This window comes from Salvelinus alpinus, chromosome 37 (genome assembly GCF_045679555.1).
Source record: "Salvelinus alpinus chromosome 37, SLU_Salpinus.1, whole genome shotgun sequence".
NCBI lineage: Eukaryota > Metazoa > Chordata > Actinopteri > Salmoniformes > Salmonidae > Salvelinus > Salvelinus alpinus.
The window spans coordinates 8,721,364-8,744,373 of record NC_092122.1 but is presented as its reverse complement, the minus strand read 5'-3'; the positions used below and the strand labels follow the sequence as shown (position 1 = coordinate 8,744,373).

The following is a 23,010-nucleotide window of genomic DNA, read 5'->3' as shown; positions in this document are numbered from 1 at the left end:
GCTGATTTGTTAGCATTACTGTTGTCATTGGTTACTGTTTGAGCTACTGTGACTGCTGTCATGACGTTGCCTGCTTGGGTATAGCAAGCCCCATCCCCCTCTCCCTGCCTCTCCCTTTCCTCCTTCAACCCATGCTGTGATCACAGAGAGACGTCGTAAATTCCTGAGAATCTCCTCATGGCCAAACAGTATTAGAAGAGAGGGTAAACTTTCAGGACAAAGGAAGTTTCTTCCACCTCACAGAACTTGAGGTACGAACAGATTTCATGTTCCTGCAAAAGTATAAAAGATCGGTGAAAAGTCCAGCTATTAACCGGTCCGGTCGTCACAATGTGGGAAACTCATGAGAGACTGTGGGACTACATTACCATACCGCTGTTTATATAATAACCTCAGATATGAGGTTTACATCTGATTGTTGTATAAAATGAATGAGTGAGTATGATACTGTTTGTATAATTGTGTAATATGATTTTGGACTGTTTAATGAAGAAAAATACAAATCCCTTTTGATTTGAACTAAATCCGAGGACCCGCCCCTGAGCCAGTTGGGTCAGACACCCTGGGACAGCCCCTCTCTGCTATCCGAATAAAAGCTCAACTCTGAGAAATTATCATTAGACCATGTTTTTATCCATAGGAGAACGAAGGTTAAGTACCATTGCTGATTCTTTAACCATACCACGTGGTTAAACTCTTAGACGAATAAGAACAAGTCTTTGATATTGACTACTAGTCTGCAGCTAGGAATTCGGTATCATTGAACGCGAAGAAAGACAACCGCCGAAACATCCATTCTATAACGGATGTCACTCTGAACTATCCACAATAACCGAGACAGAGGGAACTCCAACCAAAACTAACTTCTCTCCAACGATCAAGACGACACATCGAGCGTAAATATATATATATTGATTGCAATTGTTCCCGAATGAGTGAGCGTTCATGTGTAAAGGATTAGCATGTCAATTATTATAATTATGGACTCTGTAGTGACTTCTTAGTCGAACGCCAACTTTCCCTTTGTCTAACAAGCCGCCATGCCGGTTCAGCCCACTAGGGCATATTTCTCCCATCATTTTATGTAACCATTTTAAGTTTGTTTGTTTGTTTATGCATTTCTGTGAATTAATTAGTTAGTAATAAATAAATGATTTAAGACAATTGATGTATGGATGACTCATAGTGAAGACTGGGTTCGTGCAGATAACCAACAATTTACGACGTTTGGAATGAGACTAACGTGAGGTAAAATAAATAAATCATTAATCAGAAGACTATTGATCAGATATGAAAATATCTGAAAGGTTATATTGGGAAATTATAACTTTGTAATCTGACTACTTTCCCTGGTGCTCCCAAATTCATAGTTAATTAGTTACGTTATTACTCAGTTGATCGCGTAATCCCTAATTACAGGAATCTTTGATAAAAACTATAAGTCTTCAATTTAATGATAGCAAAGACACGACACTGCATTGAGTTCATTGAGGGCTTGTTCGTTTGTGGTAGGTAGCACTAGTAGTGGTATAGGATGTAGACTTACCTCTTGCCCACTGAGTAGGCTGATACCACAGGTAGTGTGCAGGGCAGGAGCATGTAGGAGGCCACTCTGACCGGCAGCATCTCGGACACCTGAGCATACAGACCCGGCTTCTGCTGGCACGCCTCACAGAACACTACAGTCATAGAGACCCAATATGTCACACTTCGCTGACACGGGCACAGCCTCAGATGACTTTCAGATACACACAACAACCACACGTCACTGACAATAGCATAATAACAACACAATGTTATTACTAAATAACAACAGCTTATAACAGCTTTGAGCAGAAAAGATCGGAAAGTCTACAGTAGGTCAGGGATGGGCAACTTTGATGGGAGTGGGGCCGTGGGGGCCACAAAAAAATCTGAACTCATCACGATGGGCCGCAGTGGCTCGCAGGTCTCCATACACACATTCATACCCACATATGCAGTCAGAGCCGGCCCTAGCCTCTGGTGACCGTAAGGGAAACTTTGTCGGAGGGGGGGGGGGGGGGGGGGCAGCCCCCCTCTTGACAGCAGATGGAAAAATTACAGTTTAAGAGTTAAGTTCCTGCAATTATACACATTCTGCTATGAGGCGGAGAGAAAATGTTGTAGTTTTAAACCAAGTTTGCTACAATTCTACACATTTTTCCATGGGGCGGAGAGAAGATTTAGCAGTTTTTAATATGATATCTGAGTGACTAACAAAATAAATGGGGGCTCCCCGATCTGTAATTCAACCATGATCATGATTACTGTAAGTTTAGATAGCTGGCTAAACTAGAATTGATCAATTCCACCAAAACAATGCTGACACGGGCTAATTGAGTGACTGTCAGTAGCTAAGTTTCCATCCAATTTGCGACAGATTTTCATGTGAATACTATAAAATCTGCATAAAACAATATGCGAATTTTCCCACCAGAGATGTGTTTCCATCAAACTGACTTTTTGCGGATAAAAGGCTGGTCGTGATGAGTTAGTGGATACCATGTCTGCATTTATAAAATTGTACTGGCATTTCATGTTTCCATCAGCCTGGTGGTGACTTTTTTTAATGCGTCAGGTAATTCATCCGCATCAAATGGTTGATGGAAACCTGGTTAGTGACTGACATATCAAGAGAAAAACAGCTGATGCACAACCAACTTACGAAATTGCACCTAGTGTATTCTACTATACGAACTCTCAAGAGTAAGTCGAGACACCGACTGAGTAAAAAAATATAATAATATAAATATATATATACATATACAGTGGGGAGAACAAGTATTTGATACACTGCCGATTTTGCAGGTTTTCCTACTTACAAAGCATGTAGAGGTCTGTAATTTTTATCATAGGTACACTTCATCTATGAGAGACGGAATCTAAAACAAAAATCCAGAAAATCACATTGTATGATTTTTAAATAATTAATTTGCATTTTATTGCATGACATAAGTATTTGATACATCAGAAAAGCAGAACTTAATATTTGGTACAGAAACCTTTGTTTGCAATTACAGAGATCATACGTTTCCTGTAGTTCTTGACTAGGTTTGCACACACTGCAGCAGGGATTTTGGCCCACTCCTCCCTACAGATCTTCTCCAGATCCTTCAGGTTTCGGGGCTGTCGCTGGGCAATACGGACTTTCAGCTCCCTCCAAAGATTTTCTATTGGGTTCAGGTCTGGAGACTGGCTAGGCCACTCCAGGACCTTGAGATGCTTCTTACGGAGCCACTCCTTAGTTGCCATGGCTGTGTGCTTCGTGTCGTTGTCATGCTGGAAGACCCAGCCACGACCCATCTTCAATGCTCTTACTGAGGGAAGGAGGTTGTTGGCCAAGATCTCGCGATACATGGCCCCATCCATCCTCCCCTCAATACGGTGCAGTCGTCCTGTCCCCTTTGCAGAAAAGCATCCCCAAAGAATGATGTTTCCACCTCCATGCTTCACGGTTGGGATGGTGTTCTTGGGGTTGTACTCACTTCTTCTTCCTCCAAACATGGCGAGTGGAGTTAGACCAAAAAGCTCTATTTTTGTCTCATCAGACCACATGACCTTCTCCCATTCCTCCTCTGGATCATCCAGATGGTCATTGGCAAACTTCAGACAGGCCTGGACATGCACTGGCTTAAGCAGGGGGACCTTGCGTGCGCTGCAGGATTTTAATCCATGACGGCGTAGTGTGTTACTAATGGTTTTCTTTGAGACTGTGGTCCCAGCTCTCTTCAGGTCATTGACCAGGTCCTGCCGTGTAGTTCTGGGCTGATCCCTCACCTTCCTCATGATCATTGATGCCCCACGAGGTGAAATCTTGCATGGAGCCCCAGACCGAGGGTGATTGACCGTCATCTTGAACTTCTTCCATTTTCTAATAATTGCGCCAACAGTTGTTTCCTTCTCACCAAGCTGCTTGCCTATTGTCCTGTAGCCCATCCCAGCCTTGTGCAGGTCTACAATTTTATCCCTGATGTCCTTACACAGCTCTCTGGTCTTGGCCATTGTGGAGAGGTTGGAATCTGTTTGATTGAGTGTGTGGACAGGTGTCTTTTATACAGGTAACGAGTTCAAACAGGTGCAGTTAATACAGGTAATGAGTGGAGAACAGGAGGGCTTCTTAAAGAAAAACTAACAGGTCTGTGAGAGACGGAATTCTTACTGGTTGGTAGGTGATCAAATACTTATGTCATGCAATAAAATGCAAATTAATTACTTAAAAATCATACAATGTGATTTTCTGGATTTTTGTTTTAGATTCCGTCTCTCACAGTTGAAGTGTACCTATGATAAAAAATTACAGACCTCTACATGCTTTGTAAGTAGGAAAACCTGCAAAATCGGCAGTGTTTCAAATACTTGTTCTCCCCACTGTATATATATACACAAAAAAAAGTGGAAATTGATACGTAGGCCTACAAAAGGGCGCGGGGCGCCAGTTACCCATCCCTTGTCTAGGTTGACCTCCTATCTACCTTTTTTGAGTTGGGTTGGCAGGTTGTCAACAATCTGCTCATCCAAGCACCAATGTTGCTTCCTCAGGACGCGGAGCCGCCAGAACATCCAGTTCTTAGTTGTTTCCATGGCGATGGGCTTGCAGCAGGCAGCTTCTGATAGGTTGGGGCCGGCAGTCGGACACTCCAGCTTCAGTAGATCTGACATCATAAACAATACATTCATCATCTTTGTAATACAGCATAGACAAGTTGTTTGTTTAGCAACAAAACCGACGCGTGGCAACTATGGGGAAAACAGACAGGGTTGGCTTAGATTGCTGACAACATGTAAACTATATTTTGTCTCAATGTTTATTGAAACCATAGATACAATTGCACAATGAGCATTTGTTGTCTCTCAAATACATTGTTAACGTTGTTGGTTAGCTAGCTAGTTATATTAGCATTGACAAGAAATCAGTCAAAAGACCTCAAAACAAGACATGGTAATCAAGATAAAACTAGCTGAAACAAGCCACCTACGAGTCCCCACACGGCAGCTTCTTGTCATTGTTGCTAGCTATCTGACTGTTCAGAATCATAACAAAGCACGGCTTCCGCCACCATCGATGAGCGCACATTTTCGTGACCTTGTCAGCCAATAAAAATATTACACCATAAATAAGCGTTGGTTTACTCCATACTTCATGTTGAACCCTGTACAATTGACATCATTGATGCTCACTGCATGTATGTCACATTAGCTTCTGATCTTAGCACAGCCCACTATTACTGTCAAAGGCAACATAGAAATACTCACGGTTCTCCTCAAGAAAGCGAAGGGCGTCCTTGTAGCCACTCTGGCATATCTCTGCCATGATCTCTGCTCATATATAAGCGAGAGAAGATACCCATAAGACAGATTTTGTTAATCATAAAACAACCGATACAGTTGAAGTCGGAAGTTTACATACACTTAGGTTGGAGTCATTAAAACTTGTTTTTCAACCACTCCACAAATGTCTTGTTAACAAACTATAGTTTGGCAAGTCGGTTAGGACATCTACTTTGTGCATGACAAGTAATTTTTCCAACAATTGTTTACAGACAGATTATTTAACTTATATTTCACTGTATCACAATTCCAGTGGGTCAGAAGTTTACATACACTAAGTTGACTGTGTCTTTAAACAGCTTGGAAAATTCCAGATAATGATGTCATGGCTTTAGAAGCTTCTGATAGGCTAATTGATATCATTGGAGGTGTATCTGAGGATGTATTTCAAGGCCTACCTTCAAACTCAGTGCCTCTTTGCTTGACATCATGGGAAAATCAAAAGAAATTAGCCAAGACCTCAGCACTTCACAAAATAGATGGCATCATGAGGCAGGAAAATTGTGGCTATATTGAAGAAACATCTCAAGACATCAGTCAGGAAGTTAAAGCTTGGTCGAAAATGGGTCTTCCAAATGAACAATGACCCCAAGCATACTTCCAAAGTTGTGGCAAAATGGCTTAAGGACAACAAAGTCAAGGTATTGGAGTGGCCATCACAAAGCCCTGACCTCAATCCTATAGAAAATGTGTGGGCAGAACTGAAATAGCGTGTGCGAGGAAGGACGCCTACAAACCTGACTCAGTTACACCAGCTCTGTCAGGAGGAATTGGCCAAAATTCACCCAACTTATTCACCCAACAATCTAAAGGCAATGCTACCAAATACTAATTGAGTGTATGTAAACTTCTGACCCACTGGAAATGTGATGAAATAAAAGCTGAAATAAATAATTCTCTCTACTATTATTTTGACATTTCACATTCTTAAAATAAAGTGGTGATCCTAACTGACCTAAAACAGGGAATTTTTACTTGGATTAAATGTCAGGAATTGTGAAAAACTGAGTTTAAATGTATTTGGCTAAGGTGTATGTAAACTTCCGACCTACTGTATGTAGGTATATTATTTTACTGCTCTAGGGAGGTAATTATTGTTTGGATAACCTTATTTACTAATATGTTTTGATTTTTACCGTACTTTTCTCCCCACTCCAATCCATTATGATTTAAGTGGCAAAATGGATCCTAGATCAGTACTCCTACTCGGATATGTTTTGTGAATAGCAGCCCAGGTGGGTTGAGTGGGGACACTCACCTGGATGAGCTCCTCCTTGGACTTGAACTCGGACACAATGACGTTTTGTCCATCAGACACGCGAGTGAGTGACACACACAGCCTCCCGGAGGCGAGTGTGTGTGCATCGGTGGGCAGGTCACGCTCCAGGCCCGACCTGATGACCTTGACCAGGTTGAAGGAGGGGTGGAGGGGACCCAGGTTACGCTTCCGGGCCTCCTTGGCTGTCTCGATCACATCCTCACAGCACTTAGCTAGAGGAGGGGAGGGTCTGTTAGTTGTGTTTGGGCCTTCCATTGGGAGGAATTGGATACTTGTTTTATTCAAAGGAAGATTGATTCTCAAGCGAACTAAACAGTGATCTGTAGCTCACAAGACATTTCTCCACCGGTTTAACTTATTTACTGCTCTGCACCTGTACTGAGCTAGTTATGTGTGTTCATCTTATCTACACTTGGATGGAATGGATCTGAAGACTGTTATACACAGTGTTCTAGTAAAGAAAATCTATTAGTGATAAGAAAATACTGAGGTAGTCTAATAGTCTGGGTAGCCATTTGATGAACTATCTGCATTGACAGCCTTTTTTTGCACTGGCTCTATGCACACTCACTGGACTCACCCACACATACTACAGCGACAATCACACACACACTACATACACTCTCACACACACTTTCACACGCTGCTGCTACTCGATTTATTATCTGTTTATGATCTATTCTGTTTGCCTAGTCACTTTTACCCCTACCTACCTGTACATTTGACCTAAATCACCTCAACTACCTCGTACCCCAGCACATTGACCCAGCACATACTGGTACTCCTTTTATATAGCCTCGTATATTTTGTGTTCCTATTTCCTTTTTTTGTGTGCAAATGTTCTTACTTAAGCCCTTCACAGTAACGTCTACACCTGTTGTATTTGGTGCATGGGGCAGAGAGAATATTTTCCAGCTGTGAAGCTAATTTCCTGTAATAAAAAAAAATGTTATGGCTTATGACGTATTCATATACTATCTGGGGTGCCCAACCCCCAACCCTCAAAATTAAAAGCCCCAAATCTGCCTTGCGGGGGCTGCGGGGGTGTTTGCTATGCCAGTGACCCTATACGAACTGTTGTCATGTAACCTATATCTTTCTTCTGCCAATTCTCCCAACAATCCAGTACTTTCTTTTGACACATCCTGCTTTAGCACCCTCTAGTGTCCCCCCTGGCATCCATTTCTTTTATTTTATCTTTATTTAACTAGGCAAGTCAGTTAAGAACAAATTCCCATGTTCAATGACAGCCTAGGAATAGTGGGTTAACTGCCTGTTCAGGGGCAGAACGACAGATTTGTATCTTGTCAGCTCGGGGATTTGAACTTGCAACCTTTCGGTTACTAGTCCAACGCTCTAACCACAAGGCTACCCTGCAGCCCCATATTTATTAATATATGTCAAACAGTCCTTCAGCCAGCCAAATCACCAGTTGAGATCTTGATCAGCTTCTCTCCCCTCAGACACACAGTCATCACAGGAGGTTGGTGGCACCTTAATTGGGGAGAATGGGCTTATGGTAATGGCTGGAGCGGAATCAGTGGAACGGTATCAAATACATCAAACACATGGTTTCCAGCCATTATTATGAGCCGTCCTCCCCTCAGCAGCCTCCACTGACGGTCATAAATCAACAGCTGTTCCCAACGTGGATTCTTCAATGGCAGAACCATTTTTGTGCATCTTATATTGGAAACTTTGTTGATGTTAATGTTATCTGTCTTAGTTGGCAGGCTAACGCTACCACACATTCATGGACGTTACCAAGGACATAGTGTAGACCTTATGGTTTTTTTGTTGCTTTTTGAATAATTCAAATCCAATTTTATTGGTCACATACACGTTTAGCAGATGTTATTGCGGATGTAGCGAAATGCTAGTGTTCCTAGCTCCAACAGTGCAGTAGTATCTAACAATTCACAACAATACACACAAATCTAAAAGTAAAAGAATGGAATTAAGAAATATATAAATATTAGGAGGAGCAATGTCGGAGTGTCATTGACTAAAATACAGTAGAATACAATATATACATATGAAATGAGTAAAACAGTATGTAAACATCATTAAAGTGACCAGTGATTCCATGCACATAAAAACATCTATAGGCATCTCTAGGGTGCCGTGTTGAGTAACCTGGTGGTCGGCCGGCTAATGATAGCTATTTAACAGTCTGATGGCCTTGAGATAGACTGAAAAACAGCTTCTCTCAGTCCCAACTTTGATGCACCTTTACTGACCTTGCCTTCTGGATGATAGTGTCCTTGATGATCTTTTTGGTCTTGTCGTAGAAAATCACTTCAAATATAACTCTTACAAGAACTTTGTGAACTCAAATAAGATTTTTAATACAAATTGTATCACAATCTGGAATGTCCGCGGAACACACCCCGCGGCACACACACCGCGGAACACCCACCGCGGAACCCCCCTCATTTCCCAGAGCCTTAGCTCCTATATTTATACACACATAGCACTATGTCCATCCCTTATGCAAATGAAGTCTCCCTTCTCAAGTCATTCGCCACCACTATCCTCTAGTTCAAGCTTCCCGCTTGTTCACGCCCAATAACGCCCACATCTGCTCTCAGCTAGACTACAATGGTGGCCGGACCCTCCATCCTAGTGTGTCAGCAGATTCTGTGTCTCTTCCTTTCATCAATGTGTCAATGCACTTTGCCCCCATTGGAATCAGCAGATTCTGCCTTATAGGCCTTCTTTTTAGAAGCAGCTGACTATGGATCCCTCTATCTTTAGTGTGTCAGCATAATGTGTCAATGTACTCTTTGTTTTGTTTGCCTTTCTTGGAATCAGCAGACTCTGTCCTATAAACCTCTGTGTAGAAGCAGCTGACTATGAATCTCTTTATCATTAGTGTCAGGTCAGCAGACCATGTGTTCTCTCCCTTTCATTAGTGTCAGGTCAGCAGACCATGTGTCAGGTCAGCAGACCATGTGTCTCCCTTTCATTACTGTGATCTATTTTTAATGTTCAGCCATTTTATACATCTATGTGCTGTCCTATATATTTCATTTACTTCTACAGTCTTCATGTGACATCGGGTGCTGTAGGTGTCCTGGAGGGCAGGCAGTGTGCCCCCGGTGATGTGTTGGGCAGACTGCACCACCCTCTGGAGAGCCCTGCGGTTCCGGGCAGTGCAGTTGCCGTACCAGTCGGTGATACAGGTCAACAGGATGCTCTCAATTGTGCATCTGTAAAAGTTTGATGTTTGTAGGGGCCAAGACCAATTTCTTCAGCTTCCTGAGGTTGAAGAGGCACTGTTGCGGCTTCTTCACCACACTGTCTGTGTGGGTGGACCATTTCAGATTGTCAGTGATGTGTACGCCGAGGAACTTGAAGCTTTTCACCTTCTCCACTGCGGCTCCGTTGATGTGGATAGGGGCGTGCTGTTTCCTGAAGTCCAAAATCAGCTCCTTCGTTTTGTTGACGTTGAGGGAGAGATTATTTTCCTGGCACCACTCCACCAGGGCCCTCACCTCCTCCATGTAGGCTGTCTCATCATTGTTGGTAATCAGGCCTACTACTGTTGTGTCTTCTGCAAACTTGATGACGGAGTTGGATGCGTGTGTGGCCACGCAGTCATGGGTGAACAGGGAGTACAGGAGAGGGCTGAGAACACACCCTTGTGGGGCCCCTGTGTTGAGGAGCAGAGAAGTGGAGGTGTTGTTTCCTACCTTTGCCACCTGGGGGCGGCCGGTCAGGAAGTCCAGAACCCAGTTGCACAGGGCGGGGTTCAGACTCAGGGCCCCAAGCTTAATGATGAGCTTGGAGGGTACTATGGTGTTGAAGGCTGAGCTATAGTCAATGAACAGCATTCTTACATAGGTATTCCTCTTGTCCAGATGGGATATGGCAGTGTGCAGTGCGATAGCGATTGCATCGTCTGTGGATCTGTTGGGGTGGTATGAAAATTAAAGTGGGTCTAGGGTGTCAGGTAAGTTGGAGGTGATATAATCCTTAACTAGACTCAAAGCACTTCATGATGACAGAAGTGAGTGCTACGGGCTAAAGTAATTTAGTTCAGTTACCTTTACTTTCTTGGGTACAAGAACAATGGTGAACATCTTGAAGCAAGTGGGGACAGCAGACTGGGATAGGGAGTGATTGACTATGTCCGTAAACATTCCAGCCAGCTGGTCTGTGCATGCTCTGAGGACGCGGCTAGGGATGCCGTCTGGGCCGGCAGCCATGCGAGGGTTAACATGCTTAAATGTCTTATTCACATTGGCCACGGAGAACGAGAGACCACAGTTGGTGGAACTGTGGTATCCTCAAAGAGATCAAAGAAGGTGTTTAGCTTGCCCGGGAGCAAGACGTCGGTGTCCGCGATGTGGCTGGTTTTCCCTTTGTAATCCGTGATTGTCTGTAGACCCTGCCACATATGTCTCATGTCTGAGCCATTTAATTGAGAATCCACTTCGTTTCTGTACTGACGTTTTGCCTTTTTGATTGCCTTACGGAGGGAGTAACTACACTGTTTGTATTCGATCATATTCCCAGTCACCTTGCTGTGGTTAAATGCAGTGGTTCGCTGTTTCAGTTTTGCGCGAATGCTGCCATCTATCCACGGCTTTTGGTTTGGGTAGGTTTTAATATTCACAGTGGGAACAACATCCCCTAAACACTTCCTGATGAACTCAGTCACTGTGTCTGTGCATATGTCAATGTAATTCTCAGAGGCAACCCGGAACATATCCCAGTCCGCGTGATCAAAACAATCTTGAAGCATGGATTCAGATTGGTCAGACCAGCATTGAATAGACTTTAGCACGGGTACTTCCTGTTTGAGTTTCTGCCTATAGGAAGGGATGAGCAGAATGGAGTCATGATCTGATTAGCTGAAGAGAGGGCGGGGGAGAGCCTTGTAGCCATTCCGGAAGGAAGAGTAACAATGGTCAAGAGTTTTTGAAGCGCAAGGACTACAGGCAATGTGTTGATAGAACTTTGGTAGCGTTTTCCTCAAATTTGCTTTGTTAAAACTTCTTAAGGATAGCCCCCTTTTTTCCCAATTTTCTCCTAAATGACATACCCAAATCTAACTGACTGTAACTCAGGCCCTGAAGCAAGGATATGCATATTCTTGGTACCATTTGAAAGGACACAATTTGAAGTTTGTGGAAATGTGAATTGAATGTAGGAGAATATAACACAATAGATATGGTAGAAGAATATCTAGTTTATTCAATTGTTATAGCCTACTGACTCACTTTTGAAAAAAATCCTGAATATGCTGGCAAGCAATTGTGGTCCCAATTAGGGCCCATGTTTATAGTGTTTTAGGCTATCCAGGGCTTTTAAAAATCCAAGACCAAAAATACTAGACATTTACATAATTGTATTTCACCTTACAGGAATCTCTGTGTTACAACCTCTCCCCGGATTACACAAAATTAAGTACTACTACTCACCGCAGCTGAGTACCTGACCAGAGCTCCCCTTTGCATGCACATAAAAACATCTATAGGTATCTGTACATCCCCTGTACTGTGACATGAACTCAGGCTACCTGTCTTTCCCTTGCCTGTCGTTTGCTCTGTATTTGTAGTGCCTGTATAACATCGACATTGAGTAAAGCTGAAACAGTTCAAATGGGCTGTGGGCCTGTGTTCGGTACAGCTACATGTTCAATACAGCTAAACTGTCATGACCTGTGCAATTGACACCTCTCCGCTAGATGGGATAGTGTACTTGTCGGTGATATAAAAGTTGGTGTTGATGGGGTCACAATAGTGCATTGCCTGTCAAGTCTCCTCACTGCTGATTGGTCAGCTCAGTGGAGCCACATCCTTATCCGGTTCGAGGCTGGAGAAGGGGAGGTGTAGTTGAGGAGTTTGAGGCTTTTACGGTCTGTGCCTGTCAGCTTGTAACATGATGAGAGAGAGTGAGAAAGGGCCTGGAAGATATCTGTAAGATATTTTGTGAATAGGTTTAAAATCGTAAATGTACTTGGAGAGTTTTTTGGCCCCCGGGCCTAAACACAAACATTCATGAACACATGAAAAAAGTAATGTCTACATTAAAGAATGCAAGTTTTCTCCATAAAATTGCTGCAGAAAGATTTTACACAATTTTACATTTTGGAGAGGTTTTTGACGCCTGGGTATGGACAAAAGCACATACAGTCAGATTGGTATAACATATCAGGCATAATTTTTCCAGGCACATGTTGACAAGATGTTGGGGAATCACTGGAGGCTGACCAGCTGAGTATCTTTGAATAGTCACCTTAGTGTACAGCTCAATAAACAAACCAGGCGTTTTGTTATATTTCAGTCTTCTGTGATATAGTGTATATAAAGTGTAATATTGGGAGGCAAACTCAAAATGGAATAGATTTCAAACTCTATATCATACATGGTACAGGTGTATTCTTCTATTTAAGCCCATAACCATGTGTGATGTGTATACTCTTGTCTCAAAGTAGATTTGTTTAAGACTACCAGGAAACGCTCTGTGTGGACCCCTGTTTAAGCCCACCGTGGTAAAAGGTTCATGACCCCTAATTTGTCTGTTCACTGTATAAGTCAAACCAATAAAAAATGTATTGGTCACAAACACGTGTTTAGCAGATGTTATTGCGGTTGTAGCGAAATGTCTCCCTCTATTACTCTTTCTTTCAATCTCTCACCCTCTTTAACACTCTCATTTAAACATGATACAACTGGGACAGGTACGGACTGATTCCCAGAAACCTTGCAGGAGGCTACTCCATCTCTTGACTATAAGGTTATTTATTGGGTTCAAAATTAAGAGAGAGGGGAAAAAAGGCCAGGTGTCGCACAGACACTCAGCTACGAACTACTTAATCGTGATTGCGTGTGTGTCCCTAGTCCGCGAGATCCATCAGAACCATTGGCACGCCTCTGATCCAGAGGCCCAATAGGTCAATAGTCCTACAACTGACTCAGATGGCATTTATCAATGGTGTGACATGATCAACGAGTGGAAGGCTACCATATTTCTACACAGGCATGTATTTTGGCTCAAATTATACATCATTTGCAGTTTAGAACATGAGAAAAATGTAGCCTATTTTAAAATTCTAAATTCAACCTATCTATTACATAGGAGCAACGTTTCCAGCATTGTTAAAGTCATTTCACCCCATGTCTCAAGACCACAAGTTATTATTCTTGAAAGTTAATTTGACTGCTAATCTGAAGTTCCCCTAAACACATGAAAGAGAGGACTACTCCTTGTGCGTAAAAGTCTCCATCCAGGCAATCCACTGATGACAGGGACCGGTGAAATCAAGGGCCAGTGTACAGTAGGGTACTGTAGCCTACCTATGGATGCCTGGCTGGCGAGCATCGAGGCGGAGAGGGAACCGGCGGAAGCCCCGTAGATCTTGGTGGCACCTTTGATGAGGTAAGGCGCTTGTTCCAACAGGCAGCTGGCTACTCCGATGTGATAGATCCCCAGGAACCCGCAGCCGGCAAACGACAGATTCCATTCCTTCGTTAGGTCGAACATCCCGGGTGGACAGTCCTTGGCGAGGACCTAGACGGTTGGGTAAATGCGCTCGTTATGATCACTCCAACATGTTAACTTTTTTGTCAAGTTCCCTTCAGTGTTGGTTGAATGTCAACAGCTCCGAAAGATATTGGAATAGAGGACGGCTCAAACTAGCGTACACTAGCCAGTCTACTCCTTGTGCAATGTACGAAGAGACCGAGAGTCATCTATTGAGAATCGCCGGAGCGCTGAACTACCCGTTTCTAGAAAAGGGCAGGTCTGGCCAATCTGCATAAGGAGGCAAGAGTCTTATTTTAGGTGGAGCCACGCCCCACACTCTGCATTGGAAATAAATGAGAGAGAGATGCATTCGATTAATATCTATTATATCATAATCTGTATATTTGTATAACCTGCCTGCTATTACTATGCCAACTCGAACCTTATTAACCGATTTGAGTAGCCTATATCGTCCACTGCGGTCAAGCCACCCGCGCTCCAGGCTCCTCCTGAATTTGGTTCGCGCATACACAACACTTTACGGTATCGCGTATTTTCAGGTAGGAAAACCGAGGGGGAAAGATCAGGTCGCACCATTGTAGCGAATGAGAGGGCAGATAAGCGTGTGAACAACAGGCACAACTCCGATATAAAGTATGTTTTCGCAAAGTTGTCGGGATGTTACGTGCCCTATTTATAAAAGTATACTCGTAACAACCTAATCATTGCGAAACTCATATTCGATCAAACAAGTAGTGATGTTACGTTTGGTACAGGAGCTCCAAGGCATGCCTCGAAATCGTTTCGAAGCTAACGCCTCGACCACACCTACAGTGTTAAGCGAAAAATGGTACACAGCATGTGTCCAACAAAAGTTCAACATTCACCTTCTGCTACCACTTCTGTCAAGCCAAAAACACATACAGTTTGATGCATGCGTTCGATAAATCTGACGTATACAGAACGCTCTGCAACGCAATGCAAACACAGCTTCCATTGGAAATGAATGTACAGTGATCCCTCGCCACTTCGCGGTTCACTTATCGCGGATTCGCTATTTCGCGGATTTTCATAATGCATTTTTTTTTTTTTTTTGGTGCATTGTGCTCTGCATTCTGATTCGCTAAAAACTCACTCCCGCTTCTTGTATCAAAACATGCTACGAATTGTGCTATCATTTTGTCGTCTCGTGCAGTTATGTGTACGTACATAAAACAGCTTGGCAAATTTACATTAAGTTGGCCAAATTATCTTGTAATTTCGAACATCTCCTAAACCCATAATGTCGACGAAACGGCCTACACGTGAGTCACTGTATTTGTATACATGTAATAGTTGCTAATTGTAAAAAAAAAAAAAAAAATCTATTTCGCGGATTTCACTTATCGCGGGTCATTTTCGGAACGTAACCCCCGCGATAAACGAGGGATTACTGTACATATAATTAGCAGTGTTATGTTGTTCCCCTAGATAGTGGCACACAAGGACCAGTTCAAATAGGCCAGGTCAAGAAGGGGTGTTAATAATAATAATAATTCAGAGTGAGTTTTTTATTTCATTACAGCTGCATAGCTAATGTTATTTTTTTTGGGGTGCAAACACTTTTTCATATCTATATTGTAAATACACTTGATTGTAAACGTTTTGTATATTTTGGTTTGGTCCATGTGGGGTATCTGTCTTACCGTACCCTTGTATTGTTCTCTCTTGTCTGACCTTCAATTAGCGAGGTATGTTGCCCTTGGCTCTGCTATTTTTCAATATAAAACCGTGGTAATGTTACACAATGTGCTGTTATGGTTGCATACGTTTTGTTAAATATTTATATTTTACATATTGTATGTTCAAAAGTTTTAACGAGCTCGCTAGCTAGGGTACCTATTGTAACTTGTGGTTACTTGGGACAGTTTTTGAGTGAGTTTCCATGTGCTCGCGCAGGTGCCTGAGAGATGTGACTGCGCCAAGGGCTAACATATTGTACGTTGTCTCTTCGTGCACAGGACAAATAAAAATCCAACAAGCAGACCTCCAGTTGTGGCAGTCCTCATTAAATTACACAACGCAGAACGATCCATGCTACATATATATATATACAAAAGTATGTGGACACCCCTTTAAATCAGGTGTATAAAATCAAGCACACAGCCATCCATAAACAAACATTGGTAGTAGAATGGCCTTACTGAAGAGCTCCGTGCCTTTCAACGTGGCACCGTTATAGGATGCCACCTTTCCAACAAGTCAGTTAGTCAAATTTTTGCCCTGCTAGAACTGCCCCGGTCAAATGTTTGTGCTGTTATAGTGAAGTGGAAACGTCTAAGCGCAACAACGGCTCAGACGCAAAGTGGTAGCCCACACAAGCTCACAGAACGGGACCGCTGAGTGCTGAAGCAAGTAGTGTGTAAAAATTGTCTGTCCTCGGTTGCAACAGTCACTACCGAGTTCCAAACTGCCTGGAAGCAATGTCAGCACAATAACTGTTCGTCGGGAGCTTCATGAAATGGGTTACCATGGCCGAGCAACCGCACACAAGCCTAAGATCACCATAAGCAACGCCAAGCGTCGGCTGGAGTGGTGTAAAGCTAGCCGCCATTGGAATCTGGAGCAGTGGAAACGCCTTCTCTGGAGTGATGAATCACGCTTCACCATCTGGCAGTCCAACGGACAAATCTGGGTTTGGTGGATGCCAGGAGAACGCTACCTGCCCCAATGCATAATGCCAACTGTAAAGTTAAGTGGAGAAGGATTAATAGTCTGGGGCTGTTTCATGGTTCGGGCTTGGCCCCTTAGTTCCAGTGAAGGGAAATCTTAACGCTACAGCATACAATGACATTGTGACATGTGCTTCTAACTTTGTGGCAACAGTTTGGGGAAGTCCCTTTCCTGTTTCAGCATGCACTCATGCACAAAGCAAGGTCCATACAGAATGGTTTGTTGAGATCAGTGTGGAAAAACTTGACTGGCCTGCACAGAGCCCTGTCCTCAACCCCATCGAACACCTTTGGGATGAATTGGAACGCCGACTGCGAGCCAGGCCTAATCGGCTAACATCAGTGCCCGACCTCACTAATGCTCTTGTGGATGAATGGAAGCACGTCCCCGCAGCAATGTTCCAACATCTAGTGGAAAGCCTTCCTAGAAGAGTGGAGACTGGCATAGCAGCAAAGGGCGGACCAACTCCATATGAATGTCCATGATTTTGAAATGAGATGTTCGACTAGCAGGTGTCCACATACTTTTGGTCACGTAGTGTACTTGCAAAACACTATCGGTGTCATTTCGATAGCAGAGTGCCGATGTATGTATCACTTTGATGACGTACTTCTGACAATCACATCTGAAGCTTCTTTTTCTCACATGCTTTTTCAAACCATGTGTTACTAAATACAAGATCCAACTGACTTCACCTTGGTTTCGATGCTTTCTTCGATTCCAAGTGTCTTTCAAACACTGACCTCTACTATACGCCGTACTTACAAATATAGTTAGGATTTTGTACAGAATCATGTTTCAGCATGATAATGCACAGCCCCATGCCTCAAGGATCTGTACACAATTCCTGGAAGCTGAAAATGTCCCAGTTCTTCCATGGCCTGCATACTCACCAGACATGTCACCCATTGAGTATGTTAGGGATGCTCTAGATTAACATCTACAACAATGTGTTCCAGTTTCCGCCAATATCCAGCAACTACGTGCAGCCATTGAAAAGGTGTGGGACAACATTCGACAGGCCACAATCAACTCTACGTGAAAGAGATGTGTCACACTGCATGAGGCAAATGGTGGTCACACAAGATACTGACTGGTTTTCTGATCCACGCCCCTACCTTTTATTTAAATGTATCTGTGACTACCAGATGCCTATCTGTTTTCCCAGTCATGTGACATCCACAGATTAGGACCTAATACATATTTTGACTGATTTCCTTTGTATGAACTGTAACTAAGTCAAATCTTTGAAATTGTTGCATGATGCATACATTTTTTTGTTCAGTGTACTTTTTTTGGACTACTGTCCACATCTGTTTTTCAACAGAACAAAAAGCCCAATCACACAGAATTGTCATGTCTGTAACCTCAAACGTTATGCCACAGGTGAAAGCCCTTCCTAATGTCACAGAGGGTCAGCCTAGTGACCCCACACTCATTAGTGCGACTAGGTTCCATCTCCTGACCTTCATGTGTATTGCACATGGAAAGCCCCAACTAATATACTGTTTATAGGCAGAGTTCCTTCTACATGATGTAGCAGTTGGTCACAGCAATGTCAATGAAATTGAAAAACGGTCCTGTATCATCTCTTAGTCTTGTGGAGCACAGAGTAGTACTGTAGTGTCCATCCACCTGGTAAAGAGGAGGTTGCCACCTCTGATCCACCTCGTGGGGGTGGTTGGTTGGTCTGGCTCATCTTATCTTCTTGACTAAAAGAAAAATAGATTTAATGTGGCAACATTGTAAAAATATTGGCACATTTCAAAAGCAGGAAATCCTTCATTACCAACATTCATACTTCTTTTCACTAAATTAACTCCCCTCCCCAATTTAGCTCAGTGGAAGTGAAGGTGTGAAGTGGGAGAACGTTATAGCCTGCCCTATGCTATTGTTTTGTTGTATTGGTAGAGGGTTATGTGCTGTGAAAATGTAGCATACTAGGCATTCAATGTTCATGTTCTGTGCTGTAGCCTTTCGTGATGTAGGCCTATTCCAATATAAAATAAACCCTGTATCACCAAGTGTGTATATTTTCAATATCAATACAGTAAAATATTAAAATGCCTTGGGGTTGAGGAAAGTTCTGTGCTGTAAAAATGTAGCATACTAGGCTACATTGTTTATTTTCTGTGCTGTAGCCTATCGTGATGTAGGCCTATTCCAATATAAAATAAACCCTGTATCACCAAATATGGATATTTGGTGATACAGGGTTTATTTTGCCTTCTCCCGACTGTTTTCAGCAGTTATCTTCGCCCACGGCTGCCTCATGTGAACTACAATCCTGACGCTGTGTTTTAACGTTTAGAAACGTCAATAATGATCGCTTGTGATACGGCTTTCGAAACATATGGCCCTTATCTTTCATCAGCGAGAAAGAATCCTTCGAATAAAAAAAGATGATGGGCCTATGATAGGCCTATGCTTACTGTAGCAGTTTTGCATATAACTCAAGTTTTCCACAGGCAAAATGGCTGCTAAACATATTTTGAGATGTGTGCCACTAGTACATCATTAATGCAGTGTGATGACTATTCCATACCATAACACACCCATATTATGCCAGTTACAACAATGGAAAAACAATTGATTACTGTATATTACAGTGAACTTTTAAGGGAACCTAATTCAATTTTAACACTGTAAAAATGGATGGTAAACATTTTGTGAAGTGTGCCACTAGTACTTCAATAATTTATTATCATTAACATTGCAAAGCATAACATGCCCATATTATGCCAGCTAGAAGATTGGAAAAATACTAGTTTACTGTATATTACAGTGAATTTTGAGGGATTCTAATTAATTTGTAACACTGTAAAACACAGTAAAAATGGGAACTTTAATACAGTAAAAATGGATGGTAAACATTTTGTCAGATAGTTTTCTGGGAACGCTATAAAGTCCAAAAGTTATGGGCGGAGCTAGAAAGTTGGCTGTCAGAAGTATTACAATGTTGATTTACTTTTAATCCGTCTGTCTCTGCATATTTTAAGTCATGGCATATCGGGTGTAGTGAGATACACAATGGGCTGGATGATTGTCTTCTCATCACTCATCTTGAAAAAACGTATATTAAAAACTTGAAAATCAATCAACCCACTCTGGGGGACATAACACAATGGAAAAATCAAATGATTTGTTATTTAAATATTGAAATAGCATGGGCAACAGAGAAAAACAAATTGGCTCAGGTTAAGGCCATGTGGTAAACATTACATTTACATATGTTTTTGCCTCATTTATTCTATTGCAGACACCTTAATGCATTCTTTTAAATTATATTACGTCCGCTAAACATAAAAAATATATACAGTTGAAGTCAGAAGTTTACATACATCTTAGGCAAATACATTTAAACTCAGTTTTTCACAATTCCTGACATTTAATCTTAGTAAAAATTCCCTGTATTAGGTCAGTTAGGATCACCACTTTATTTTAAGAATGTAAAATGTCAGAATAACAGTAGAGAGAATGATTTCTTTCAGCTTTTATTTCTTTCGTCACATTCCCAGTGGGTCAGAAGTTTACCTACACTCAATTAGTATTTGGTAGCATTGCCTTTAAATTGTTTAACTTGGGTCAAACGTTTCGGGTAGCCTTCCACAAACTTCCCACAATAAGTTGGGTGAATTTTGGCCCATTCCTCCTGACAGAGCTGGTGTAACTGAGTCAGGTTTGTAGGCCTCCTTGCTCGCACACGCTTTTTCAATTCTGCCCACAGATTTTCCATAGGATTGAGGTCAGGGCTTTGTGATGGCCACCCCAATACCTTGACTTTGTTGTCCTTATGCCCTTTTGCCACAACTTTGGAAGTATGCTTGGGGTCATTGTACATTTGGAAGAACCATTTGCGACCAAGCTTTAACTTCCTGACTAATGTCTTGATGTTGCTTCAATATATCCACATAATTTTCCTGCCTCATGATGCCATCTATTTTGTGAAGTGCACCAGTCCCTCCTGCACAAAGCACTCCCACAACATGATGCTGCCACCCCCGTGCTTCACGGTTGGGATGGTGTTCTTCAGCTTGCAAGCATCCCCCTTTTTCCTCCAAACACAACAATGGTCATTATGGCCAAACAATTCTATTTTTGTTTCATCAGACCAGAGGACATTTCTCCAAAAAGTATGATCTTTGTCCCCATGTGCAGTTGCAAACCATAGTCTGGCTTTTTTATGGCGGTTTTTTGGCAGTGGCTTCTTTCTTGCTGAGCGGCCTTTCAGGTTATGGCAATATAGGACTCGTTTTACTGTGGATACAGGTACTTTTGTACCCGTTTCCTCCAGCATCTTCACAAGGTCTTTTGCTGTTGTTCTGGGATTGATTTGCACTTTCTGCACCAAAGTATGTTCATCTCTAGGAGACAAAACGCGTTTCCTTCCTGAGCGGTATGACGGCTGCGTGGTCCCATGGTGTTTATACTTGAGTACTATTGTTTGTACAGATGAACGTGGTACCTTCAGGCGTTTGGAAATTGCTCCCAAGGATGAAGCACACTTGTGGAGGTCTACAGTTCTTTTTCTGAGGTCTTGGCTGATTTATTTTGATTTTCCCATGATGTCAAGCAAAGAGGCACTGCTTTTGAAGGTAGGCCTTGAAATACATCCACTGGTACACTTCCAATTGACTTAAATTATGTCAATTAGCCTACCAGAAGCTTTTAAAGCCATGACATAATTTTCTGGAATTTTGCAAGCTGTTTAAAGGCATAGTCAACTTAGTGTATGTAAAATTCTGACCCACTGGAATTGTGATACAGTGAATTATAAGTGAAATAATGTATCTGTCTGTAAACAATTGTTGGAAAAATTACTTGTGTCATGCATAAAGTAGATGTCCTAACCGACTTGCCAAAACCATAGTTTGTTAACAAGAAATGTTTGGAGTGGTTGAAAAACAAGTTTTAATGACTCCAACCTAAGTGTATGTAAACTTACGATTTCAACTGTACTTAACCAAAATATAAATGCAACTTGCAACAATTTCAATTATTTTACTGAGTTACAGTTCATATAAGAAAATCAGTCAATTGAAATAAATAAATTAAGCCCTAATCTATGGATTTCACATGACTGGGGAGGGGCTCAGCCATGGGTGGGCCTGGGAGAGTTTAGGCCCACCCATTTGGAAGCCAAGCCCACCCACTGGGGAGTCAAAATGAGATTCAGGTGGCTACCTCATGAAGCTGGTTGAGAGAATTCCAAGAGTGTGCAAAGCTGTCATCAAGGCAAAGGGTGGCTACTTTGAAGAATCTCAAATATAAAATATCTTGATTTGTTTAAAACATTGTTGGTTACTACATGATTCTATATGTGTTATTTCATAGTTTTGATGTCTTCATTATTGTTCTACAACGTAGAAAATAGTCAAAATAAAGAAAAACCCTTGAATGAGTAGGTGTGTCCAAACTTTTGACTGGACTGTATATATATACAAAACGTTTCATTAAAGTATAATGTTTAGAAAGTTCATATGTTACTGTCCCCACTACAACAACAAAATACTTAAATACATGTAATTTTGTCCTTGAAACATGTATTTGAAATAACTGTAGAATTCCATTCATTCCAATGAGGACTGCTCCTCCTGGGGAGTTCCAATATGGCCGACATTTGCCTCAAAGCCATCTTGCTTTCATAATTAACCATTTGGTAACAGCATGCCCGGTAGGCTACTGCAGCCTACGCAGCCTTACTCCACTCGTGATATCAGTCATTTTTGATAAGGCCTGAAAATTAAATAAACTATTTGGTAAACGTTTTTTGTGGAAGATTGGATAAGTGTGCTTTAAACTGTTTGCTTGGTATGATTTGTAGCTATTGTCTCTATCTGTGCACCCCACTCAGCTTTTCTACCATAAAACGTGCGATACCGTAAAGTGTTGTGTATTCACGCAGTTAAATTCTAGGGGAGACTGAAGCGCGGATTGCTTTGCAGCGTTTTGTGGGCGTCGGCTCACTTGACAGCAGTCTACCCAGATCAAACAAGGGACCATTACACAGGCTAATGTAGAAGGCCATTGACGTAGAATTTGAAAACCTAATCTCTTGATTTTAATTTCCAAGAACAACTACCTGCATCAGCTTGAATGCTTCATGTAGCTTGAAAGCATTCCTCTTCCGGCTACAGACACTAGTGAGCACGCGCGTGTTCCGCAACAGCGAACTGGTGCTGAAGCTGAGGAGG

The 23,010-nt window shown here is 42.2% G+C and overlaps 1 protein-coding gene across 1 annotated transcript; it reads right to left on the bottom strand.

Annotated features, from left to right (window-relative positions):
- Nucleotides 1-1,479: 1,479 nt before the first annotated feature.
- On the bottom strand, nt 1,480-14,599 carry LOC139565702 (patatin-like phospholipase domain-containing protein 2). Its single transcript, XM_071386208.1, has 5 exons — nt 13,936-14,599; nt 6,556-6,840; nt 5,275-5,337; nt 4,494-4,673; nt 1,480-1,679 (listed from the first exon to the last, which is right to left on the bottom strand). Exons 1-5 carry the CDS (start codon nt 14,120-14,122, stop codon nt 1,543-1,545), a joined length of 852 nt encoding a protein of 283 aa, XP_071242309.1. The 5' UTR covers nt 14,123-14,599; the 3' UTR covers nt 1,480-1,542.
- Nucleotides 14,600-23,010: the final 8,411 nt, after the last annotated feature.

Bases quoted from the DNA above. Each gene is read 5' to 3' on its own strand.
- LOC139565702 (XM_071386208.1), bottom strand. From the start codon at position 14,122: ATGTTCGACCTAACGAAGGAATGGAATCTGTCGTTTGCCGGCTGCGGG. The intron at 6,841-13,935 runs GTAGGCTACAGT...CCCCTCCTCTAG, and splicing joins CGCCAGCCAGGCATCCATAG to CTAAGTGCTGTGAGGATGTG. The intron at 1,680-4,493 runs GTAGATAGGAGG...CTATGACTGTAG, and splicing joins GCCAACCCAACTCAAAAAAG to TGTTCTGTGAGGCGTGCCAG.